We start from the raw sequence: 27623 nt of genomic DNA on the forward strand, positions 1-27623 counted from the left end.
TGCATTCAACACGTGTGAAACCAAAGGTTTTTTGGTGGCTGTGCGTGCGTGCGTGTGTGTGTGTGTGTGTGTGTGTGTGTGTGTGTGTGTGTGTGTGTGTGTGTGTGTGTGTGTGTTGTAGTGTGAATCCTGTGCAGATATGTAGCATCCTGTACCAAGGCTGGCAGTGAATTATTTTGTTGCATAACAGCAATCAGCTCTCACAGCAGCACACCTGTAGCACACAGCTTATTAAGCTGAAGTCTATGTACACAGTGTGTGTGTGTGTGTGTGTGTTGTGTGTGTGTGTGTGTGTGTGTGTGTGTGTGTGTGTGTGTGCGCGCGCATGCGTGTGCGTGTGTGTTACGGAAAGACCAAAAGTACTCTCTCTCTCTCTCTCTCTCTCTCGCTCTCTGTCTCTCAAAACACTTTTCTATAGGACTTTACAGAAATATGAAATTCATGAATGAAACTGAATCAGCAGAACTTCAGCCTGAGTTGAATGTTTACAGTTCTTATAGTAAATGATAACAGAGATAAGTAGATATATATTTTTTCAATTTTATTGAATTAGTTGTTAGATGTTTTTATGTAGTTAATGTGGGGAAACCGGAGCACCCGGATGAAACTCCAAGAGCTTAAGTCCTGCCTCATATCCAGGTAACCTCCTGCTCCACTGGCCCCTGGCCCTCCATCACGAAGGGCGGAGGCCTGTGGACGATTAAAGAATTCAATTAAAGATTAAAACAGCCATGGAGGGCTGCGTCTGGTGGGCAGTGCACGAGAGCAGCCTGCTGTGTGTGTGTGTGTGTGTGTGTGTGTGTGTGTGTGTGTGTGTGTGTGTGTGTGTGTGTGTGTGTGCTGAATTGAGCAGCAGTGAGTAGGAAGACAAATGTGGAATAAAATGTGTGTGTGAACATGTTGATAGCAAATCAAGTCCAGATCTCCAGATTGTAAAGTTCTCAGGTTGTTCAGATCAGATCTGCCAAACAGCGTGATGATCACAGCGCAAACACACACACACACACACACACACACACACACACACTCATCTGTTCTAAGCATAATTATTAAATCATCAGTGCACATTTTGCACCATGTGAATGTCTTCAGAGAACTAACCATATCTCTAGACTCTGGTTATTTAACGACTGGTATACATCTATGATTCCCCTAGTAATGATCTATGTAGTTTAGTTCATTTAGTTTTATTAGATTTATTAGATCCTCCAAACATTCCAACGGCGTTAACTTTTCTAGGATGTCTAGATGTATGATTACTGTCATCTGACTTCAACCAAATGCACAACTTATTGATCGGATGTCTATAAGCCAATCACAGTGTTCCACATCATCATCAGTGGTAGTAGAGCGACACCCCCTATTTCAGGAGGAGGAAGCATAAGGCACGTATCAGTCTGTTAATCATATTTTGTGTTTAAACTGTGTTTAAAGTAAACATGAGATGTTTTATAACTTGTCAAAATATCATAAAGACTTAGCTTGTACTCAGGATTTCTTTCAAGAAAATCTGTCCATTGGAATTGTCGGGTGATTTAAATGTCACCAGAAGGGAAATAGAGAAATAAATAGGGAAACACTGTTTGCTTTATTCTGACTGTTCAGATTTGATTTTCTCCTCATACAATCAGCTCATAATGCATCCCATTTATTATATACAGTACACAGAATAATCAACTCATGATTCTGATTTCTTTTTTTTTTTTATCAATAATGGTATTAAAATAATACAAAATATATTTGCAATATGTTTTTAAAGTATCATTGTTTTTGTTCATATGAGTTAACCATTGATGAAAAATAAATAAACTCTTGTTTTTGTTGCTCTTAGGACTATTTATTGTGATTTCTACTACTATTTCTACTACTATTAGAATGGACAGAAAAAATAAGTATTTTAAGCAATGTTTTTATTGCTAATGATGTATATGTGCATTTGTGTAGAAATCCAAAATGTTTAAAGGTCCAGTGTGTAACGTGTTTAGTTGTTCATTATCAAAATCTGTGTTGCCCGTTCACAAACTTTTTCATGAATATTTACCACCACCATCAATTCCAAGTATTCCTTTTGGCTTGAAATTTAACATTTGCATTCGCATGAACTGGGGTAGACGCTCCATATTCATGCTCCATCTTGAAATACGTTAGCCGGTAAGGGACATACAGGACATACTGCTCCGCCTTTCGCGTTTTCGCTGTCACATGATAAGCTCACAGCTGCTGTTAATGCTGCAAATGGGTATCGTCGCTTCCCGGCCCCGGCAAGTTTGAAGAAGGAAACATGGAGGACCACACATATTCAAAATCCAAATTTCAGGAACAGGAGTCTTCTTCTTAGCCCAGAAAAAGATATTGAAAAGAAAAGAGCAAGAGACCGGCTTTTTGAAGCGTGAAGGCTACCGTAGCTGTAATACGTACTTTGAACTGCGTGGTGCGAGAGAGTTGATTGCGATATATGATCTCAACGCTAGATGGGAGAAATTCCTACACATGGACCTTTAACACATTTTTTAAATACAGTATGTTCAAGTATTCATATACCTGAATGTGCTGTGTTTACGTACACTTTCCCAGAAATGTCTTGTTTCAGCTCAGTGTTGCATTTGTACACGTTTTCTCATCAGTTTTGAGGGTTTTTCAACCCATTAAGAAGCATTTAACCCTTCAGCTGAATTTAAAACACAGAAGTCACAATGTTCTCACACAACACAATAAATATATAAACGTATAACCAAAATATAACATGCAACTTAATAACACATAAGAGCTGTTAGGTGTATTTTACACACACTCCTTAACATTAACTAAACCTGTAATTGTGGTGAGGACACAGGATGTAATTATGTGTGTGTGTGTGTGTGTGTGTGTGTGTGTGTGTGTGTGTGTGTGTGTGTGTGTGTGTGTGTGTGTGTTTGGCTGATGATTTTCAGTTCATTACAGGTTTGAACATGTATTTTTATGAGTGTGTATGGGTGTGTTTTTATGTCTGTTTTTAGGATTTAGAAGTGTGTGTGTGTGTGTGTGTGTGTGTGTCTATCTTTGTATTTAAAGAATACAACATGTGTTTGTGTATGCTCAACGGTAATCATGCTTGTGTGTGTGTGTGTGTGTGTGTGTGTGTGTGTGTACGTATACATAAGTGCCAGAGTCACAGAGTGGGTCGCCTCACTCATAGTGAGCGTCACCATGGCAACGGCACTAGCATCCCAGTGTGAAGTGGAGGAAGAGCTTGCAGTGCTCAGCGTGAGAGAGAGAGAGAGAGAGAGAGAGAGAGAGAGAGAGAGGTTTCACATGAATACCTCATTGGTCTGATGATGTCATGTATTTAGTTGGTGTTTTAATGTGTCTCCTGATTTACATTTAACCTTTTAATAATGGTTATTTAGGCATATAGTGTAGTGTTATCTTGCATTTGTGAGTCTTTGCATTCATCATCAGTTAATGATCAAATTAAAACCCAGGAAGAGAAAAGCAGAAAGAGAGAGAAAGCGGAGGGAGGGAGGGACGGAGAGAGAGAGGTGTGTCATACTGAGCATGCTCTTTGTGCTAACTTCCTGCTCTCTTCTTCCTGACAGAAAAGACCGTTCAGAGAGACCGGCGTTCAAAAAGAATGAGAGGAAGACAAGTGGAGGAGAGGCTCTGAATACAGCTGAGGAGAATTAAATCCAAACCGAGGATTTATCACAACATTCAGACTGAACTCTGTCCTTTGGATCTTTCTGTTTTTCTTTTTTTTCCTTTCTATTTAAAGAGTCATTCTTTGGCGCAGACATTAATCTTTAAGTTTGACAAAGAGACTCAGTAATGTTTCACCTCGACGTCTGCCTGGGAGATAAAAGACTTGCTCATTTATCTTCTTCATATACCTTTTGACCGGCGAGTTTGAGAGAAACTCTGAAAGCCAAAGGGGATTTCTTTTTCATTTTGAACTTGCGCAATCTCTTTCATTTTCTGTAGTTACGTCACCATTATCTCACTCTTGTCTTTTCCCGATAACGTTTTGTTTCTCATAAAAGGAAGAGAAGGTGGTGACAGACTTGAGTTTCTCTCACAGAAGCCCGGATAGCATTTGCATTCCAGTTTGGCTTTCACAAAGGGACAAATCCTCCCTTGTGTGTGTGACTGAGTGTGTTTTTTTTTTTTTTAGCTGAGTTTCCCTCTGTGATACATTCACGTGTCTCAGGGTACAATAACTGGCCCTGTGTGTGTCTTCTGGGGAAATGGGATCAGAAAAGGACTCAGAGTCGCCTCACTCCTCGGTGAGTGGTGTCCCCAACCCTAAGTGCCGTGCAGCGGGCAAACGTCAGGGCCGCATCTCCTTTCACAGCCTCTTCCACAGCAAACGGGGAGCCAGGGGCCCCAAAGGAGCAACAGCCCCCCCTTTATCCCACCATCACCAACATCACCACACACAACAACAGCTTCTCTCTTCAGCCTTGAGCCCAGCACCTGCTGCAGCCTCTGCTACGCCCACAACGACCACCACAGACACCACTGCCCTCCAGGACGCTTCCTCCAGCACGCCCTCAAAGCCGCTGTCCTCCAGCCAGCCGTCCCTGGCCGGAGCCCCTTCCTCTGGGGACGCCAACCTCCTGGAGTGCCCTCTGTGCCTGGTGCGCCAGCCCGCCGAACAGCTCCCCGAGCTGCTGGGGTGCAGCCACCGCTCCTGCCTCTGCTGCCTGCGGCAATACCTCCGCATTGAAATCACAGAGAGTCGAGTCCAGCTCAGCTGCCCCGAGTGTGCCGAAAGACTGGCCCCGCGACAGGTGGCGGACATCTTGGATGACGCGGTCCTGCTGGACAAGTATGAGGAGTTCCTGCTGCGGAGGTGCCTCGCCTCCGATCCAGACTGCCGATGGTGCCCGGCGCCTGACTGCGGGTAAGACACTGTCCATGATGTCCTCACTGCTGTCCTCTTCCTACTCTTCGTCTGTCCTCATTTAAGGCTCTTCTTGTTTTCATCATTCTGTTTCTATGAAATGATCAAGTGTATTTAATCGGCTGTCCCCTGCAGCAAACAGCAGCCAGGCTAAATGTTTATGTTGCTGACTTATTTTCGTTCTGTGTTCAGTGTAGGGCTGCAACTAATATTTTTGTGATGAATTGTTCAGTACTCTTTCAAGTTGTCACAAAATTGTGAAAAAGGCCTGTCACAAGTTCAGACAGCCCAAGTTGACATCTTCCAATTGCTTGTTTCTGACAGTCCAACAACATAATCATTTAAAAAAAGAAGAAGGGTAAAGCAGAAAATCTTTACACTAGAGGCTGGATGTTTGAAATGTTACACTTAGACAAATAATAGATTACCTAAATGGTCGATGATTATTCGTCAGTTGACTAATAGAATAATCAACTTATTGTTTCAGCATTAGTTCAGTAGACTGTATAAGTATAATGAGGACATTCTGGCCAGTCCATTGTCCAGGACAATTTTAGGGTTGGAGCTGGGGTTAAGATAACCTAAGTTATAGTTGGTATAGTTTGAGTAAGAATTTAAAGTGCTGGTCTGGGCTCATCTATGCCAGTTTCAGCTTTGTTTGTTTCCATCTTCTTGTTTCTGTGATATTATCAAGTCTTCTGATCAAAACTTAAGCGATTACTTTCTCAAAGTCTTGAAAAAAAAAAAATGAAAATGTCACAGCTTTAACATTTTGACTGAAGACGTCATCGGCTACTAGCTCACATTAAAGTTTGGTAGCATTGCTAATGAGAGGCCGATAGCTATAATATCCTTGTCTCTACTCGTCTATTAAACTTTTTCTCTTCCTCTCTCTTCCTCGCTCTACCTCGTTTTCTCTGTCTGATGCATTAAATCACTCAGTTTCTGTTATTTCTTCATTCTTTCTGCTGGAATTGCCTGGATTTCCCATCAACAGTATTGCTTCAGACTCCAGATACATGACTGTATTTCTCTGTTTGGGCTAAAGACAACAGGAAAGAAAGAGAAAGACGGGCTGAGGTAGTTGAATTTGAAACTGTAACTAGGTGAGATAACTGTTAAGCTCGGGCCTTGTGGTCGGAGGAGGGGAGGGTCAGATGGCTTTGGAGGTAGAGAAGCTCTCGTTAGGTTTATGGAACAAATTGGAGGCGTTTGTTTCATCATAGAAAGCAAGAGTGATTCATTGTGTTTGTGTTTCTGTGTTTCTGTGTGTGTGTGTGTGTGTGTGTGTGTGTGTGGAAACGAGGAACACAGATATTCAGTGGTGTGTTTCTGCTGTGGTTTTGTACAGTAATACTGGAATTGTCACAGGGGAAGGCCAAAGCATCTGTGTGGTATCTTTGCATAAATCTGTCTATATGTGCCTTTATGTGTGTGCATTGTGTTTGTTTCGGTGTTTCCATTACTGAATGTCAAACCCCCACATAAAGGCTGAAGATTTTCTTTTACATTTAATGTTTGTTTTTTTCTTCATTTTTTTTATAATTGCATACATTTCGGATCATTCAACATGTCTGTAGGCTGCAAAAAAGTTTTCTTGTACTAGAAGGAAGACAATAAGTCCCCATTGGAGCATGAATGTGCTCAGCAAATGTCATGACACCCTTTTAGATTATAAGATATGTTTCAGGGTTTTCCCTGCCATTAAAAGGCTTAGGTGCAGCACCCAAGCCTTTTTTGGCATAACCTAAGCTGAATGAATTTAACTAAAAGTCTCAGATCTGGTTGTAGTTGGTCCTCAGTGGACTTCTTTAGCAAGTTTTGTCTTTAAGCTTTTTGAGTGTAATGTATGTATTACCTGCTCTAGCTTTTTCAACGTTTCAGACAAAGATATGGTAGTAATAATGATTACTACAAAATTATGTGAAATAGCATTTTTTTACTTTAAAAAAGTCACATTTTTTTTGAGGTAGGACCCCTAAACCTATGTGTCCCCTAAGTCTTCCACAAACCTAGGGAAAACACTGTCTTTGTTAAAGGGCTCATATTATGCTTTTTTGCTTTTCCCCTTTCCTGTATTGGGTTATATATCTTTTTTTGTGCATGTTATAGGTTTACAAAGTGAAAAAGCCCAAAGTCCACCCCAAAGGGACTTACCATCTCCAACAGAAAACACTGTTCACAAACTGCTCCAAACAGCTCTATTGTAGTCCAGCCTTTACTTCCGTGACGAACGTGCGTCACTTTGTAACACACGTTATAATGCTCGCCTAGCTGCTAGCATGGCACGACCTCATGCTCTGCAATGGACTAGCTAGCAGTGCTTACCTAGGTACTGCACATGTGCGACTCCCAACAAAGATCGAATAGAAGTGAGATGCCTCACTCTGTAGCTAAAACAGAGAGCTCAACACACAGGGTGAAAAGAGGAGCTGCAGAAATGTGCAGTACAACAAATATATGTTTTCTGAAAATTAAACCACATAAACCTATTCTGGTGCAACCTCTAAATACAATTATGAACCTGAAAATGAGCATAATATGAACACTTTAAGTTATGTTTAAAATGGCACATCTTCTTGACAGCATTAAAGCGTGACTCTAAAACTTTTCAATGAAGAAATAAATGTATTTCTTTCACAAGTAAAAACTTGGTTTTGCTGATACAGCCTTACTTGTAGCATATAGTGGCTAATGTTAGCAAACTTTACTAACTGACATCTCTCTCTGTATAACTCTTCTGTACCTGTGAAACTGTTACACATTTCACAGATAAACCTTCAAATGGTTTTAGCAAAAGTAAAACAGAAAGTAAACACACTGTAGCTCACCGGCAACAGCAAAAGTTATATAGTCTCACTTTAATGTTTTAGTATCTTGGCTATCTGCTCATTTGATTTTAATATTTCCTATGTAGAAGTCAATATTTTGACCTTATGATTACCTGAAAGGAGGAGCCAGAGAGTTACTTAAACATAAGGTTTGTTGTGGCAGTAAGGTCGGGCTCCCCAAAAAGTATTTTCTTGAGGCCATTAGTATCTGTTATACTTTTCATGACAATCTGCAGAATCTTTTCTCCTGAGGAATATAGCAATATAGCATAAATTAGGTTTAGTCTTTTTACTCTCTGTATTGTGTCAGTAACCGATACTGACACAATACTGAGAGTAAAAAAATACTCTGTTTCTCACACAGGATGCTGTCTCTGTTTCTCAGGTACTTTTTTGTTGGATTTTACAATTTATGACTGGTGTAATTTTAGGGTTTGGTTTATGAACGTCATGTAGGTAAAGATAACGATAGATGATGTAAATCGATGTTAATCAGTACCTATAAAAATAAAATAAAACCAAAGTGTGTCTTTGTATTACATATTTACCAGGACGATCCTGTCAGCAGTGACTCACCGCCTCTTTAAATCAGACGTGTTGACTCAGTTAAAATTATTATTCACCACAAACAGCTCTATATACACACACACGCACACACACACACACACACACACACACACACACACACACACACACACACACACACACACACACACACACACACACACACACACACACACACACACACACACACACCTGTCAGCTACAGCTTCAGACTGTTGGTGACTGGAGAGTTTGCTTCCACAAAAACAGTGAAATAGGTGTGATTAGTGTGATTATCTATAATATAACTCTGTGAATGGAGTGTCTATAGCTGTGTGTGTGTGTGTGTGTGTGTGTGTGTGTGTGTGTGTGTGTGTATGTGTGTTGGCCCACTTGTGGAAAAGTTATGTAAATGTGACCTGGTTTTCGTATCTTATCTCTTTGGAAAGTATCCAGTTGACAATGTTTATGAGAGTAACTGATGAAGTGAAAGATAAACATAGAATCAGTTAAGACCCAACATCATCAGGTGGACAGAGACACGTCTCCAAATGAATGCTAATGTTGCTTCATGTCTGCTGGATTTGTAAATAAGCAACTGTTTGCTAACACATTTGCTTGTCCAACTGAGTATTTTCATGTTGTGTTGTCAGCTTGTTCTTCTGCACCTAAGAGGCCAACAATTTTAATTATGCTGCTTTAAAGTCTTTAGTAAAAAATAATAATAATCATAATAATAATAATAATAAATATTAACTAAGATACTTCAAATGCTTTTTTAAGCAACCAAACAATTCCTCATTTATTTTTCAGACATCATGAAACATGTTAATGGTCCTGAGCTGCTGGACCTTTTATGTAAAAACTAAAACTTAAAATAGTATGACATAGAAACCTCGATATGCACCAGAAAAGCTCATATAATGAATGTAGAATCTTTTTCTGGGTCTAAACAACCAAAACAGTGACACAAAACAAACAAACATGTACAGTAGGCCCTTTGTCTTTTGGTTTTCAGTGTTTCTTCACTGTAAAAAATAAAATAAAACCCAAAACGTATCCATTTTAGTTCTGAAAAATGTACAACTGGTAAATCTTTAGAGACTCATCTTAACCATCATAACACCTCCAACCTGCTCATCTCGTCAGCCAATAAGGCTTCGGCCTGAGTGTGATTGTCAGGCTCTAGTATCCAGTGAGAACAACGAGTGCCATCTCCTCTGGCTGTCAGTTGCTATAGCAACTATCGATGCAGCATAGAAGGAGTGTTGCCAGGGGTAACAGGAGTTGGGACTTAATTAAACAGATCAATACACACACTGGACTCGGTGTACATGTGTGCTTGTCATTGTTCTGGATTTTGTGCCTTTTGCTGCTGATGGACACAATGTGATTTTGGTGTTTCTGTGCGAGTCAGGCTGATGCACGTTCAGTTCATCCTGGTGTTTTATACAGACTGGTGTGTGTGTGTGTGTGTGTGTGTGTGTTTTTTGTAACATTGCATTTACAAGCTCAGCAGGATTCCCAGGTGGCTGTTGGTGGAGCTGAGCACTGACAGGACTGTCTCAACACGCAGCATGTCAGCACTCATAAAACTCCTCTGCCTGCCTCCTTCCCCCTGAATCTGTCTTGTTGTATTCCACATTTACATCTCTGCTCATGATCTCACACGCCTCTCTACCCTCCTTTTGTTTTTTCTATCCAAAATCCACCAATCGTGAGACAGCTGTGACGTGAGATGCTCTCCCAGGAAATAGCTGTCGTGGCAAGCTGTGCTTTGTACCGCAACAAGTCCTGAGTTAGCCAGATGAACACATATGCTCTATCTTTCTCTTTTCTCCAGTTGTTCTTTAGCTATGCTAGCGGCACGTAGGCTGTAGGGATCTGTCGGTCTGCCCACAGAGCAAGTCCACTTACTGGAATATCTCAACAACCATTGGATAGGTTAGCATGAAATCTGGTCCAGACATTTATGCTCACCTCAGGATGAATTGTAATATCTTTTGTGCTGCTTCTACGTTGGTTGTTGCGCCACCGCGAAAATAGGGCCCTAAGCTTTGTGGCTAGACAGCTTTTCTCTCTTTTTTTTTATTAGATTTTAAGGACACAAAACATACGTATAAATCCTGTGTGACCTCACTGTGTAAATACACCATAAGATCTTGCGTAAATAAACAAGCATTTTGTCTTCTTCAGATCATGTTCTTCAGAGGGAATTTTCTCTGTTGTCACCAAGACGTTGTTATATTTTACCTGCTTTTAAAACTAATCGCCACTCTAACTCCTTTATCCCTTCTGCAAGTCGACTTTTAAATGGATACCTACTCTCTAGGGTGGAGGCCTATATGTAGGTTTGTGTGCTGTATGTATGTGTGTGTTGTCTGTAGCTGCTCTTAACGAATTGCTTAACGAATTAATAAAGTTGTTGAATTGAATTGAATTGAATTGAAGATGAGATAAGATTCAATTTATTGTCCCCAAGAGGAAATGTTGGGCAGTGGTACACCAAAGACACATTAATAAATGACATACAACAAACAGAATAAATAAAAAAATAAATTACACATGCTTTGTGAGATAAAATATATAAATACAAAGGCATTATAAAAATGGGGGAAGGAATTGTAAAAACCATAAACTACTTGCCTAAGTACTACATAAGTGCAAATGAACCTGTTTTTTTTGTAGTACTATGGGCGTTACACTTACAGTAAAAACATTAAGAAGTTGGACTTTAGCTGACGAAAATAGGGTTTTTCACAGGGAGTTTTAGAAAAGAGAAATGGTTAATAAATTGGCTTTCTTTTTCAGTACTCGTTTTACACTGTGCTGTTCTGTTTCTGTTTAGGCGGGCTTGAACCAGAGCGCTGATGTTCCAGGAAAGAAATGCAAAACTGGCATCTCTGTGTTTTACTTTTCCTTCGTTTTATCAAAATTCTCTGCACTTATTTAAGCGTTCAGTCAGTTAAGTGACCATTTGATCTTTTGAGGTCTGTTGAAAACACGGTTGGTTTCTTCATTACAGAAGCTACTTTTTGCACGTTTTGAGTCGGAAGGGATGTCTAACCCTAACAGATGCACGTTAAAGTGTCTCTGCAGAATGCAAGTTCTCGTCTCATCTTGTCCCGAGAAAGCAAACTCTTGTCTCCTCTGATATCCGTTAATTTATTCCGTCCTGAAAACGGGCCTGTTGCTGTGTTTGAAGAGCTGGTAATGAACGACATGTTGGGGCATGCTTGTTGGAGGCGTGCCAAAACCATTATAAGTTTGTCATGTTTTAACTTCTCCCACGCTCTTCTTCCTTTTTTAATAGTATAAGTTGAACACTTGACTGACGTGCAGAAAACTGGCATTTTCTTTGTTTGTCTGGGTAGAAAAAAGGCAAAACTAAAATTTTACATCCCGGCCTGCTTTTGTTATCACTCCTCCAACATGTTTTCTCCCACTTAGCTTGGTGACACTATTTGATGACTGGCCTGCTTTGTGATTTCTTCAGTGATTGATGGCCTTTACCTCAGTCTGTCTCCCTCTCTGTAATTGCCTTTTTTAATTTATTGTTATAAAATACCACCCTTTTTGCTGTATTGATCATTATTGGCTTAGAAGTGTGCTGGCCTAACGTCAGTACGGAAGAGAATATGTATTCTTTAGGAAGTTTTCACCTCCACAGAGCAAGATAAATTAGTTTTGGGTCTGTCTGTTTGACGGTTGGCGGGTATTCATAAAAACACAAGAAATTTCAATGAAATTTGGTGGAAAGATTGACCACAGGCTGAGCTGAACAAGTGGTTTGTTCAGGGGCTTTCTTAGTGTTGCAAGATTTGTGAACATTTCTGCTATTTTCTCATGATTCATAGCACTTTCTTGAATAAAAAGAGAATCCATAACAGAGTAATCTGGATTGTCACATTGTGTGCTATACTCCATAACAAGGTCCATCAATGCAATTTAGAATTTAACACAAATTATCTGCTGGTTTGACCATTTTAGTGCTTGTTTCTTAATAAAACCTTTGTGTCGGGCAGCTCACAATAACTCCATCACTGCTGTATTAACTGCTCCTCTCTGTCTCCTTACTCAGTATTGAACCATGTGAAATCCCTATTGATTGACCTCATCCAATCTCTTTTCCCCTCCTCATTCAATGTTGTTACTAAGTGATTACTCCATTGATCAAATCTTCTCTCTCTCCTCCCAGGCGGCTGAAAGCTTCCAGACTCTGTAAAGTGCCCATTAGTGGCCATATTGGAGATCTCCATCTCTTAGAAACTGTGGTTTTCTGCATTTCTAAAGTTACATCTCAGATGTGTAATATGTTGCCAAACTTGGTGGCTCGGGTTTGAATATTCCAGTCAGTGTCAGCATCATATGGTTGCAAGAAACGTTTATGTGATACTGTGAATACATTATTTAAGATTAGAGGTTACCAGGGTACAAAAAAACCCATAATATATAATATCGTATCATGTTATGGCTAACCTGACAGCAAAAAGTGGAAATATCTCAAAAACTATTGGATGGATTGCCACGGAATTTGGTAAAGATATCCATGTTTCCCAGAGAATGATTCATACAAACTGTGGGGATCCCCTGACTTTTCTTCTGGCACCACCACAAGGTTGACATGTGTTTTTTTTAAGTGAAATCTGTCGACAATAGGCCTTTTTCACAGCAGAAATTTTTACTTGTCATAGTAGGAAAAGCACATGCGTTACTAATAACACTGACGATGGCTCTGTTCTATTCTAAGTGTCCCAGCAAGAGTGACAGTGAGTCAGCATGAAAGTTACTAGGACCCTTAAATCACAAATAGCTAAATGGAAAAGACCTATTATTGGATGGATTGCCATGGCATTTGGTTTTGCCATTGACTATTTGCAACACTGATTCTTGTCTCATGACTGACTGCAAACCATGCTGCATTTCTTTTGTGCAGATGTTTATACTCTGGCAGAGCAAAGTGACATAAATTTGGATAAGCTTCATTCATTTTGGAGTCTCAAGGTCTCTATTCCCTCAAACACCAGCGGTGTCGAGCCGGTTTACAGTTAATGGTGCAAATTTGCATGTCAAGGTTGAGTGGATAAATTTGGAATCTACTGACTTTGAAATAATTTTAATTTGGTTGCTGTTATAAATGCAGGTGTGAGCGGGCTCTCATACATTCAACAGAAACTGAACACCATGGCCATCCCTTTGGAGTCCTCACCATTGGTCGAATGTCAGCCAGGAATTCACAAACTGTTTACCGTAGCTCTGGTTTGAGTGAAGAAATATCTGACTGGAATATATTTGGCTTGCTAGACTTTGTTCACCAATAAGTTGATTACTTTGGCTCTTCTTAGTTTTTGTGCTGTGCAGGTAGCGTAGGGTACTAACAACCCTTTCATATTTCACAGTCTTTTGATTCAATGCCAATATCAGAATTGTAGGATTGTCAATTCTTGCCTCATAATAATCAACAAATGTAGTCTTTTTTCTGACTTCATAGTTTGATTTTTTGTCAGTTTCCACTTTATTGAACACTCCTCTCTTTGTCTGTCTCTTCCTCTCAGGTTTGCCGTCATCGCCTCGGGCTGTGCCAGCTGTCCCAGGTTGGTGTGTCGCAGAGAGGGATGTGGTGCCGAGTTCTGCTACCACTGCAAACAGGCCTGGCATCCCAACCAGACCTGCGACTCGGCCCGCCAACAGAGGGCGCAATCTCTGCACACCCACAGCAGCCACTCACCCAGCTACACACAGGAGCAGGGACCCGGTGGGTACCTGGAAAACGCATGCACGCACGCACACACACACACACACACACACACACACACACACACACACACATACATACACACACACACACACACACACACACACACACACCTTTTAGCCTCCCTAGATCAAAAGTAACCCCAGTCAGACACTCAGACATTGTGCTTCCGTCTGACAACAGACAGATAAAATCTTCTCCCCCAGCATTTCCGACCTAAAAATATTCTTCGCACCTCTGAGAACTTTCTGCCTCTCTGTTTGTCAGTCTTTATCACACGTCAGTCTGTCAGAGCGCTGACTCAAACTCGTCTTGCGTCTGTTGTACCGACTCCCCGGCGTTTACCACCACAAGCAGCATTCAACCGAGCATGAGACACTATTTATATCGCAGTTTCTCCTCTTATGTCTGCAGAACCCTGCTTCCTGTCATACAACATTTAAAAATCTCACCATAACATTTGTGTACTCACACTTAGTTTAGTCAGATTTGTAGATGATTTTAGTTCTCTTAGCTAATAAAAATGTATCCACCTCAGCAGTTCAACCACAGAATTACAGAGCCCCTATTATACTCCTTTTCAATGTGATATTTGTATGCATTTGAGCAATTTTGCCAATGTTTAGTTAAAGATATGCTTCTAAAACAAAACTCACTTATTACACTTTGATAACTTTGAAACGGAGTTGTTGTTGAGTTTTAGAACATCATCAGTGATCTGGGAAGAAATGTGTAATCTCTAGGTCTCTGTAAGTGTATTTTTGTTAATGGACATCATTTTGAGACTATTCTGTATTGTAGATATTCAGGAACATATCTTTTACTTTTACATTGACAAACATATTTTTAAAATTAAAATGTTATGTTAATCTGTGAGCTTTAGAGGTGATGGTAGGTGGATTTTTGCCCTTTGGGGAGAGCAGGCTAGCTGTTTTCCCCCTGTTTCCAGTCTTTATGCTACGCTAAGCTAACTGTCTCCTGGCTGTAGCTTCATATTTACAGCACGAACACGAGTCGTATCAATCTTCTCATCTAACTCTCTGCAAGAGAGCAAAACAGCGTTTCCTTAAAATAAAAATTAAAAAAAACAATATTGAGGTATTCCTTTAATTGACTTGTTGTATTAATGATTAAAAACAGACATCAGTGCTTGTGTGTGCAAACATCCTTACATGTGTGTTTGTGTGCGTCTTTGATTCCATTTTGATTAAAAATCTAAATCCCTCCAGCTGTCCTCAGTCAATCTTCTCTCGCTGTCTTCCCTTAATTTACCACTTCCAGTCTGCCTCTCTGTGCCAAGCATTCAGAAGAACTGACTCATAAAAAAAATTCATGGCTCCAGGCTGCTCCCTCCCTCTCTGTCTGCCTGTCTGTCTGTATGTCTGTTTGCCTGATAATACCTGCTGATTAGTCAATGGGATAAAACAGATAAGAAGAGACAAAGGGACAGAGGGAAACAGAGATATGTGAGAGAGAGAGATAAGAAGAGGAAAGATGAGAGCAGAAGAAAGGGAGGACAAGAGAGTGTGTCAGCAGAATACAGTGTACACACACACACACACACACACACACACACACACACACACACACACAGCCCACATTTAGCCAGATCTGCCAGAGTCTCTCTAAGTTAAAATGCCATAATGCCCTTTAAAAGAGCAGAGAACGTTCCCAGCATCAAACACAGAGTAAATTGACTTTTTTCCCTTTCCTTTAAAATGCATTAGAGGATAAACTGCTGCAATTGTCCGATCCATTACTCTAATGAGGTTTGATTTTGTTGCTGGGGAGGAAAACTAACTAGATGAGGCCGCCGTAGAGTTTTGTTCTTTTTACATTTAAAATCTGAATCTTATGCATTCAAGGCATGTTTTGTGTTTCTCCTATTTTGGTGGAATTTTTTCACTTTTGATACTTTATGAATACATACATTCAGATTAAGTTCAAGTGGTGTAATAATTTTAACCAGATACAAAAAATTGTGTTTCAAGAGTTTAATATTACTTGAGGTTATCCGAGGGATTTCAAGATATACTCCTAGATTTCTTTTTCGAGTCATTGCTGATGTTTTATTATTTCATAGTTCACAGCTGAGATTCAAAACAACCGTGTTTTGGGAGGAAACTTTACGTTGTCCATCCATCCATCCATCTTCTTCCGCTTATCCGGTAACAGGTCGCGGGGGTAGCAGCTCCAGCAGGGGACCCCAAACTTCCCTTTCCCAAGCCACATTAACCAGCTCCGACTGGGGGATCCCGAGGCGTTCCCAGGCCAGGTTGGAGATATAATCCCTCCACCTAGTCCTGGGTCTTCCCCGAGGCCTCCTCCCAGCTGGACGTGCCTGGAACACCTCCCTAGGGAGGCGCCCAGGGGGCATCCTTACCAGATGCCCGAACCACCTCAACTGGCTCCTTTCGACGCGAAACCCATTTTGGCCGCTTGTACTTTACGTTGGGTACTTTAATAAATTCAGGGACTGCCAACATTTTGCGAAACACACTTATTCTCTTTCTTGCTGAGAGTTAGATGAGAAGATCTATACTATCTTCATATCTGTTTGATAAATATGACGGTTAGCTTAGCTTAGCATAAAGCATGGAAATGGAGAAACAGCTAGCCTGGAAATTTTCAGTGGTAACAAAATCCACTTTCCAGCTCCTCTAAAGCTCACTAATTCACACATTATATCTTTTTTGTTTGTTTAATCTCTACATAAAGCAAAGTGTAATAACGCCAAAACGTCACTTAGCGAAAACTTTACCCCGTTTCCAGTCCTTATGCTAAGCTAAGCTAACTGGCTTCTGGTTCCTGCTTTATATTTACTGTACAAACACAGGAGTGGTATCAATCTCCTTAGCTAACTATCAGCAAGAAAAGAAAATAACCATTTTCCCCAATATGTCGAAATACTCTTACTCAGTTTTTAACAACATGCAAAAAAAGGAAACATCCATCATCCATCCATCAACATTCATCATTCAAACACTTCATGTCTTGATATGAATGATGTCACTAAGTGCTAAACTCCCTTCTGTCCCCAGCTGATGACATCAAGCCCTGCCCTCGCTGTGGTGCCTACATCATCAAGATGAACGATGGCAGCTGCAATCACATGACCTGCGCCGTCTGCGGCTGCGAGTTCTGCTGGCTCTGCATGAAGGAGATCTCCGACCTGCACTACCTCAGGTACTGAATTCTCCTTTTTCACTTCTTATATGAAGAAGATGCTAAACAAATAAAAAAGTGAGGCATGTATGGCAATGTGTATATGAATGGGAATGTATTTTTGCTTTGTTTATTTTGTTTTGTTTCATATCTTCTGCACGTAATATATGTGTTAATATGTGATATGTATATAACATATAGAAATAAAGTTGATAGGATTCTGAGGGACCTACTGTAAGAGCAAAATATAAATAAAAAAAGAATTTAAAAAGGGTAGGTGTAATAAGCAAATGCTTCAACCTACACCTCTTCGGTCAGTGTTGATTATAAACGAGTTAAGATGACACTGTATGAATTAAGGTGAAACTTTTTGTTTTTAACATTTATGTTATGTATGTGATGTTGTGTATCTATGTCAGGGGTGTCAAACTCAGTTTCGGTAAGGGCCACACTGGAAAATAAGAATCACATCAAGGGCCAGACATGTTGAGTTTATTGACGTGCTTTATTTAATTGAAAAAGTCAAATATCTTTGACTGTATTATTGCATGTCTCAGTCTTCTCACTTATAGCTTGGCCCCAAAAAAGTAACTTAGCCATCAAAGAATAAAGTGACAAAAAATGTCAAATAAAAATGAAAAAAACTTTGGAAAACGTGCAAAAAAACCGTCGGAAAAAATGGCTAAATCGTTGGGGAAAAAAAGCCTAAAGTGTTGGCAAAAGTGACAAAAACTTCAGAAAAAGCAACAAAAGGGTTGAAAAAGCCGAATTTGGCCCGCGGGCCTTGAGTTTGACACGTGATCTATGTGATTGAAATAAACTACATTATATCAGCTCTATGTTCGACTTTTTAAGACCTTTCAGATGTGTAACTGTAAACTCCTTCATGTTTCCCTCCCTCTTTTCCTCTCCTCTTCCCTCCCTCTGTTTCCCTCCATCAGTCCATCTGGCTGCACGTTCTGGGGGAAGAAGCCTTGGAGCAGGAAGAAGAAGATTTTGTGGCAGCTGGGCACCCTGATCGGAGCTCCAGTCGGCATCACCCTCATCGCAGGCATCGCTGTTCCCGCCATGGTCATCGGCATCCCGGTTTACGTCGGCCGCAAGGTGAGAAACCTGCAGAGAGGAAGACGCTCCAGCTGCTAGAGCAGTATAAAAAACCTCAAGTCAAAAGTGCGGTGCTTTGACCCTTTGAATGATCATGGCAAGGTTTAAGAGCAGAAACAGAAGTTGTTAAATTATAACATCAGAGAAATACATACTTTTACCAAGATTAAGATCGGCTGCTGTTTTGTTGTTTGCAATCTTCACCTTTCTTATTCTAGTTAGTTTTTGTCAGTTTTTCGTCATGTATACTGTTGACTTTTTTCTTTTTCCTCTGGTTTTCGGCATTTTCTGTCTAATTCAAAGGATTAAAGTACATATTGATCTTGTTTAAAAAACACATCTTAAAGCAAAATGGCTCCCAAGACATAAGCTCTACCGTACATGTAACTCTTCCTGTTTGTTTCTAAGTTAATCAAGGCTTTAGAAATAGAAATGAGTGACGATGAGGGGACTTCTTAAGAAAAAACTCATTATGAAACATTTATATTTTTATATGTCATGAAATTCTATAAACGTGAGACGTGCACGCTGATAATAACAAACATTTCCTTTCATTTCCTCTGTGTGCAGAGTACTAACGTCTCACTGAGCAACGCTGTTTTTAATCTTTATGGTCAGATCACTTAACGTTTTCAGCTACAGAAACCAGAAGTGAAAACCTCAGCGTTGTGGCTGCAACGCACACAAATAGTTTACAGCTCTGCTGCAGTCACTCTTTCACAATCGTGCTCTGGTGATTATCTGGAATTTACGACATTGCAGAAAAAAACCCTTTTCTGTTTAAGTTTCATTATGCTGCCCTCCTTTTTAACACAATGTTAAACTTTCCTACAAATAACAGAAAGTGCTTTCTGTTCTGAGTAGCACAAAACGGTTTCCATTCACATCATCAATCACACTGACCTAAAGACAGACTTTAGCACTTTAAAATTAGAACCCACAGCTGACTGATCGTTCAGAGGACAGACCTTAGGTCAAGTCAGTGTCCTTAAAAATTCTCAAATTATCTAAATGTAAGACCTTGAAGTAATTAAAGCATCTTAAATTAAGAAATGTTTACAACTTTTCTTTACACTGACGTTCCTATGAAATAAGACAGAGATACTGACAGGTCTTTTAGATTCAGAGATTTAGTTTGAGGCAAAGCTGGAATTTAAAGCAACTGAAAAAAGTGTTAAATTGTAAAATATATTAATTATATCAACATAGCAATCCTAAAAGGCTCTTTAAAAGTCACAACATTGGCTTTCTAAAACCTGCAGAAATGCTGAAATTCTTCTTTTGTCTCCATTAATATGATATTATCCTGGCTTTGTCATGTTTCTGCAGTTGGTTATGATGATGCTCTTTCAATTAAAAAGAGGAAGGAAAGGAAATGACAATGGGCGCTGAGCTATCATTTTCTTGGTTGCAGTTGAGCCGGCTAGCCAAACTTTCCTCTGTCTCCCAAGCAGGTGTAATTTAGAGTCGTCATTAAGTAACAAAACAATCGGGTCAGTAGGAAGTCAACATCCTATCACATCAGATATTATTGATGTTGTTTTATTCCAAAACTCATGCATCTGTTCACACTCCCAGACCATGTGCAAGAAAGTTCCAGTTTGTTCAGGTTGACACGAACGTGCAATAGGGAGTGGGAATGACTTTAGAGACGTATCTCTGTCCTATGACATATGTTGAAGTGGATCTGCTGGTGATTTGGGTTCTTGGAGCAATGAAAAATGTTGTTCCAAACTGTCTCCTAATTAATTGCATTCCCCTCAGGGCTCAGCTCTTGCTCCCATTTCCTTGCTATTGGGAGTTCTAATGGAAGCCTTTTAAAGATCTGGCACAGTGCAAAGATTTGGAAGTGGTTAACTAGTTAAATGAACTGGAGCTTCAGGCGCAGCAGCTCACCCACACCCTGTGTTTGTTAAAACCTACCCAAGTGTGGAGGAGCTTTGGCCGTCTTAGTCAGAATGCTCAATCTTTTCAGGAAATGTTTCTGTGAGAGTGAAGTGAAGCAGAATGGTTTCTCTTTGACAAGTTATGACACATATTTTGTTTTTATTTTAAGGAGAAGCTTTGAAGGATGTTTAAAAGGAATGGGTCCGTGTGTGGAAAATGTAGATCAAAGATGATTCATAATGAATTACTGCAGGAAAAGCTTTATAGTATCGCCCATTTTTACTATGTGAATTTTTGCTATTTAAAAACCTGTGGTTACTGAATGTTTAAGGGAGTATTTGTAGATTGTACTGCTGTCATCACTAACCGGTATTTCCTTAAAGTCTGTGGCCATAGCTGCTATTGAAGACAGAGAGGTTTTGTCCTTTTTTTCTGGGAATTTAGGGGTTGTAACAACCTTGGAGGCAGTCTGCGGGAGGAGTTTACATCATACAAATACACACAAATAAAACATAATGGTGTTTTTAAGGAGGATTATGATATTTTATACTTAAATACAGTGGGATTTACAATTTCTCGTAAAGTTACATTCCTGGCAGTGTGAAGAAGCTTTCAAACAGCACTTCACATGAAAATGTGAAACGATAAACCTAATCAGAAGATTCCACAAACTTTTTGTGGAGGACTCCATAACTTTTCTGCAGACTTGCTAGAATCTGAAACAAATAAAGATGGCGACGCAGGGGACCAAAACATATGTTTTCCTTGCTCATTTAAAAGGATTTTTAGAAGAATACATTTTTATTTGTACTTTCTGGTTATATGACAACATGGGCATTAAAGCCATCTATTTTTCCTGGTAGTTCATGCTCCAAGCTAAATAAGTAATCTGAAAACGTGTGTGTAGTGTTAGGTCTGCCAGTATTTTGCATCAGTTGCATGGTGGATGCATACAGAGTTGTTCATCAGAAAATAGGTCCAACATAAACCAAATTACATCAGCTACAATGGGTGTTCATTTTTGACATATACTACTTTAACGGGAAATAATTAAGGTACTAATCATGTGTTTTATACTGTAATTAATAGGTCAGTTATCATGAGGATAATTATTTACATTTACTCAGCATGGCTGTATGTTCATTAGTTACCATGGAGTCCTGAAGCGAATCAGCGACACATTTCTGTGTTTAATTTCTCGTCATTTTAAATTCAACAACAGTCCCTCCTTTAGCCTGCACCCCTGCTTATGTTCAGCTTCACCTCTGACCTCTTTCCCTCTCCTCTGCTGCAGATCCACGCCCACTACGAGCTGAAGAAGGCGTCTCGTCACAGGAGAAACCTGGCCATCACAGGAGGCGTGGCCCTGTCAATCATCACCGCCCCTGTCATCGCAGCCGTCAGCGTTGGTAAGAAACTTGACAAGACCACCATCTATTATGCGCTGTGAATCTCTCGGGCTGACGGCTAAAACAAACCGAGCGCAGTTTGTTTATCAATGTCCAGGCACACAAGGAAAGAGCTTTTTTACAAAATGAAAAATACAGCATGTTATTGGGATTTATGCAGCTATGTTTTGAACAGCTAGATCCACACAATATATACTATATTTTAGAGATGCAGACTTGAATTGTCTCATTTCATCAGTATTTCTGTCTCTGTCCCTTCTCAGGTATCGGTGTGCCCATCATGTTGGCCTACGTGTACGGCGTGGTGCCCATTTCTCTGTGTCGAGGGGGAGGCTGTGGTGTCAGCCGAGGGAAGGGGCGAGGTGTACGCATTGACTTTGATGATGACGATGGTCCAATCACAGGTGAGGACCCCAAACATTTCCTGCACAGTGGAGGAGCAGCAGGATATTATTCACCAGATTTGTTCTATAAAGAATATTTTCGATCTAATTCTGCAGTGGCGGATGCGTGGCGAGCCCTCAAGTCCCCGAGCCTCGGTGAGAGCAGTCTGGACGGGGCGGTCAGCGGTCTGAGCACCACCTCCCCCAGCGAGGGGCTCTCCATGGCCCCTGGGACTCTGGGTGACACACCCCACTTTAACACCCTGGCAGGTGGCGCTCTGGGAACCCGCAGCGGCAAGTACAGCAGGTGAGAAAAAGAGATGAAGTAACTTTACTCAAGTTTAAAAGCTCAAGAGGTTCAACATGTATGTTCTAATAAAGCAGAAAGTTGTTCATCAGAATATTTATTTTGATTTGTCCAACACTGAGATATGTTTACGGGTAATATGGATAACCGAACCGTAAACTAAACATATGCTATATTTTACTCTCCAACATGTTATTTCTCTTAGATCGTAGGTTGTTGACTTAACAGTTACACCACAATGTCCATTTAGTAGCTGTTGTGGATCTTTCAAACGTATCACACAATCTTCCTCATCAGATGGAGGTCCATGATGGCCTAAAAATAAAAATTGAGATTTAAAGCTAATTATTGAGCTTGAAACAAAAAGAAAAGTTGACAAAATAATGTCACAAGCAGCAGAACAGCTATTAAATAGAACTTGTGGTGAGATTGTTTTGTCAACTACAGATTCCAAATAAAGAATACATTTTCATGCTCAATTCTAAGTTGATTTCCTGACCCTGCAAACACCTTTAGTGAAGGAATCAAGTCAACTCAACAGAGTTGTGTCCAAAAAAACAATAACTATCTAAATATTGCTTAATGGTTATTTGATCAAGTATTGCTAGAACAGTCATTGATTAATATGTTGTTTTCCAGGCTGGAGGTGCAGGCAGGCGAGCTGGCTAAAGAGTCAGCCCCAAGGGACACAGGCAGCCTGGGAGCCGGCAGCGACTGTGCCAGCACCCGGGGAATGGCCGGATCCATCATCTCGTCCTACACACTACCTGACAGGTGACACTTTTGTCTTCTTCCGTGGTGTCTTTGATCTCTCTCTGCTTCTCTTCTTTTTTATTTCACACACACTTTATGAGGGTTTTGTTTTTTGTCAGGCTGCAAGTTCGTGCGTCGCTCTGTCAGATTTGATTTGGATGTGATGTGATGGAGATAATTCAAACTAATCTGATGAGTTGACAGGTTGACGCCTTGTTCCCATGTTGTTTTCTCATTTGTAGTGACACCTAAAGCTGCATTAATCTCTTTCCAGTGGCAGCTTCACTTAACACATACTTAACAGGAAATAAATCATATCACAACATCACAGCAGAGCTACATGTATGAGCACGTGGCTGCCATTTAAGGAAATATTTGTTCCTCCTCTTGTCAAAATTCCTGTTTTTTTAATCTGTAAGAGCATTTCAGCCATGTTAAAATTGTTATATATGGTTGTCAAGCCGAAGATAAGGTTGTTCTTGTGAATGATTGTGTATATAATTTGATGTCCATTAAATTTAAAATATGTCCCACAGCTCTTCTGCAGTACACATTGCTTTATTTATGTGTTTTCAGCTATCTTTGCCTCCATTAGGGTGTTGTCTGAGGTTGTTTCAGTAGTTCCTTATATTACAACCAACTTTTTAAAATATTCTTTCACAAATATAATATTCCATCTTAACACATCAATGCCTTAAAAGGTTGAATCTAAACCTAATTTTTCAAAATAAATGTCTTAAAATCAAACTACCGTTGACTGAATGCATCAAACCTTTAAATACAATTCCAAAAAGTTCTTGTTCCTTGAGAACAAATATAATCCAGTGCATCCATGAATTGCATCCATAGATGTAGTTTAGGTTGTGTTTTCACATGCTAAACAAGCACATTTTCAGAAACTAGAAGAATTTAGGTTTAAAATGAAGCATGGTGAAAATCAAACAAAAAGAGTTGGATATGACCAGGTTCAAGGACTTATCTTGTCTCTGTATCTTTGTTCTTCAGTTATTTTCGACATTAGAGACTGACTCGTTGTGAATCATGTGTCCCTGCAGGGAGTGCACCAACCTGGAGATCCAGGTGGACATTGAGACCAAACCCAGCCATCTCTGCCTGACCAGCGAAGAGGACCTAACCCCGCCCCCTGGCTCTGCTGCCATGGCGACGGTCACAGGCGTGGAGGAGCCTCAGGACTGCAGCTCCAGAAGAGGCGGGGCTTTGTCTGGCTCGGTGTCGGGACTGTCACCGGGAGTGTCAATCAGAGACGGACTCCGAGACGTCACCCTGGCTCAACCGGAGAGCATCCGCAGTGACCTGGAGATGTCGGACACTCAATCAGACGACATCGCAGAGCTGACGTCAGACGACTGTGACTCCCCTCACCCGAAAAGCTGTCACCTGGCGGCCGGCCAGCAGCCCCCCTCCTGCCGAGCCCTGAACCCCTCCGAAGGCCTTCACTGTCCCGCAGAGAGCAACATCATCCTCTACGTCTGAGAGAACAGCAGCTCCCAGGATTGCACAGAAAAACTAACCAATCCCCCAACAGTTAACAGCTGAGCTCTCCTTTACGTCATAGCTTTTTTTCTTTTTCGTCATTTCTCGTTTGCTGCTTTTGCAACTCACAGACACCGTCTTAAACACAGACAGGGTTTGTTTACCTTTGTCTGTCTTATCTATCTACCTGTCAATGTCCTCACTGAGTCAATTGTCAGGGTTCTACCTCTGAGATTTATAAGATAATGATTTATGTTTACTCCTTGGTGCAAAATGCCATGGCTACTTAAGCAAAAAAAAAAAAAAAAGAGGTACAAAATATTATGAAATTTAAGGTGAAATGTCACCGAGCACAGCAGAGGGACTGTTGGGAAATTGTTGGGATGTTTGCTGAGGACGAAGGGGATATTTCTAACTGTGTGAATGAAATGTGGACTTTGTACTCAACTGTTGTGGCTTTCTTTTCTTCTTTTCTTCTATTTATATTCAGATGACTTTAAAATTGTATTATTTGCTGCGTGCATGAGTCTGCATGAGCCATGCCTTGTGTGAAAGGTTTAAAAGTGCAGCAAGTTTGTGTTACACTGATGAAAGTTAAAGTTTACTTTAGAGGATGAAGCTGTACTTGAATCTCACCTTCCCTGCACGGAGGAGGAGGAGGAGGAGGAGGAGGAGGAAGAGGAGGAGGAGGAGGAGGAGGAGGAGGAGGAGGAGGAAGAGGTGGAGGAGGAGGACATGGGGACAAAAAATAAGACTTACAGAAATATGATTGAGTTCTGACAATGACAAGGCGAGGCCAGAAGACACTGCGGTGAAATGCACTGAGAGAAGCCATTTTGTTATATTCTATTCAAGTCTATGACAGTGTCGGACACTCTGGATGTTTTGAACAGTTAAGGTCAGCCCAGTATATAGAACAAGTCTGTCCTTCTGTTTCTGCACTGAGATATACATCCAACAGACATTTATCATTTCATAAATAACCCACTGAGAAACTATTATAAATATGAAGTTAATCTCAAAAAGTCCTGCTGGTTTCTATGATTCAAGCTAAATATATATAACTTAACCTTCTCGAATGTGGAAAGTGATCCAGTCTCCCTCTGGTGCTTTAACTGTACATACTACAATTTAAAACCGCAAAACAATTTTAGACTTTAATTTCAGATTTATTAAATCAACAACTCATTGTTCAGATGTCAATGAGTTGTTAGCAGTTCCACCTCTTAACTTCTTAGATGGTTTCATTTCAATAACTTATTTAGGCCTAAAAAAGGTAAAATATTTGACATAAAAAGGCAAAGATTCAGTCCAATGTCCGAAGAAATTGAAATTGAAAATGAAATTGTCAGAAAAGATTGAAAAATACCCACTGTAATTTTCCAGATCTACTTTATTCATTTTTATAAGTGCTTGATTTCTTTGACCAACAGACCACAACCCCAAAGATAATCAGTTTAATATTATATATGACAAAGATGCTGGAACCAGACAATGTTTGGAATCTTTTAGCTTTAAAAAACCCAATGACATTATTCATTTATTATCAAAATAGTTGCTGATTACATTTTGGTCGATAGACTAATTATTTCAGTTGTAATTTGTGAAATATTGTGTAAATAATTTCTTCTGGTAGTAATTTATCCACTAAACCAGAGATCTTCAACAGGGGGTCCGGGACCCTTAGTGGGTCCTCAGAGTTACTGCAGGGGGAACCCAAGTTAATGTTTAATCTTTTTTTTTTTTTTTTTTTCAAAATTTAATATGTATGAAAATATACAAAAACATGAGCCCAATATATTATGAAGAAAGATAAATCGGCCTATTTGTGATTTGTTTTTAAATGTGCACATTGATGAAGGTAAGATAGACATCCACACATACAGTTAAGCTTACAGATTCACTGTGCTATACATATGTTTAACTTTAAATTATGATGTGTAAATATATAAATTATTATTATTTTAATAGCTTAGTATTCCATGCATCATTAAAAGGTATGTATAAAGGCTTTAGGCCGCCCTACCCGTTATTGTAGGCTCAGTTTTATATGCAACTTAATTTTATACAATATATGTAGTAGGGGGTCCCTGATCCGTCTCTCTTTCAGCTAAGGGGTCCTTGGCCTAAAAAACGTTGTAGACCCCTGCACTAAACAGTGAACACTTGCCTTCCAGCCTGACCTGACACTGCTTACGTCTCGGCCGGTCACTGTCAGAACTCTCTCTCTCTCTCTCTCTCTCTCTCTCTCTCTCTCTCTCTCTCTCTGTGGTTCTGGTTCTGGTGTGTGTCGTGATTGGTCCAGTATTTGACAGTTGGCTGCCTTAAAGACACTCACTGACCAACACAGCACACAGCAACAGGACTGGTTTTGGCTTAGTGTTAACTGGCTGTCTGACCCACTTGAACACTGTGTGTGTGTGTGTGTGTGTGTGTGTGTGTGTGTGTGTGTGTGTGTGTGTGTGTGTGTGTGTGTGTGTGTGAACTCCTGATGAATGTATTTGTTCCACTTTGTTTTTTGAATGAGCACTTGTGCACTTTATCTGAATTTATCGTATCTGTCTTCTTCTTTTTTGCTATTCATCATTTTTTACTATAAGTGAATTCAGCTGCATACAAAAGTCTGTGGTGCAACCAAAATGAATCACCTACCATCAGGCCTTTTATGTTGGATGTAACTAAAGAAGAGTTTGGCTCCAAAACATCACACAACCACAAAATAAATACTTTGTCAAATTTAACTTTTAATATTTTTTAATGTAAAGGGCATCCAAGGTGTTTTTATCAGTGATTCAATGACAGTAGTTATCTTATTTCTTTATATTTTACTTCGTTTAAAATTTTTTTAAAGTCAGTTTCGCTTTTGGAGCCAAACACTTCAAATATTGATGCCGATAAGCTCTCTAACTAAATCATACTCACTATCCTGAATTGTTTCTCAGCTTTGTATCACCTCTGTGCTTCAGTTTAAAAAGGTTTGCTTCCAGGTTTTTCCCTTTAATCTGCGGGGAATCCACTTGGGAACATTTTTCATCTCAGAGTAGCTTTATGGATTTAGCTGCTTATATAACTTGGCAGTGATTTGTTTGGTCTGCACTTAACACTTGTTTCTG

The 27623-nt window shown here is 40.1% G+C and overlaps 1 protein-coding gene and 1 long non-coding RNA gene across 3 annotated transcripts in view; one reads left to right on the forward strand and one right to left on the reverse strand.

Moving 5' to 3' along the window:
• The window catches only part of rnf19b (ring finger protein 19B), a 35217-nt gene extending 10407 nt beyond the window's left edge, over positions 1-24810 (forward strand). Inside the window, exons 2-10 of one of the 2 annotated variants that reach the window (XM_031295621.2) lie at positions 3576-4879; positions 13809-14008; positions 17050-17194; positions 18115-18277; positions 21459-21573; positions 21837-21977; positions 22074-22263; positions 22903-23037; positions 24072-24810. In XM_031295621.2, coding sequence (XP_031151481.1) covers positions 4221-4879; positions 13809-14008; positions 17050-17194; positions 18115-18277; positions 21459-21573; positions 21837-21977; positions 22074-22263; positions 22903-23037; positions 24072-24510 — 2187 coding nt within the window. In that variant the 5' untranslated portion in view covers positions 3576-4220 and the 3' untranslated portion in view covers positions 24511-24810. The remainder of the gene's footprint in view (positions 1-3575; positions 4880-13808; positions 14009-17049; positions 17195-18114; positions 18278-21458; positions 21574-21836; positions 21978-22073; positions 22264-22902; positions 23038-24071) is intronic. The other variant, XM_031295622.2, reaches the window with a different exon arrangement.
• LOC116047095 lies at positions 531-27264 on the reverse strand. Its single transcript, XR_004104318.2, has 2 exons — positions 26922-27264; positions 531-840 (listed from the first exon to the last, which is right to left on the reverse strand). It is a non-coding gene; the product is annotated as an uncharacterized LOC116047095 (long non-coding RNA).
• Positions 27265-27623: the final 359 nt, after the last annotated feature.

This window comes from Sander lucioperca, chromosome 14, assembly GCF_008315115.2.
Source record: "Sander lucioperca isolate FBNREF2018 chromosome 14, SLUC_FBN_1.2, whole genome shotgun sequence".
In the NCBI taxonomy this organism is placed as follows: Eukaryota; Metazoa; Chordata; class Actinopteri; order Perciformes; family Percidae; genus Sander; species Sander lucioperca.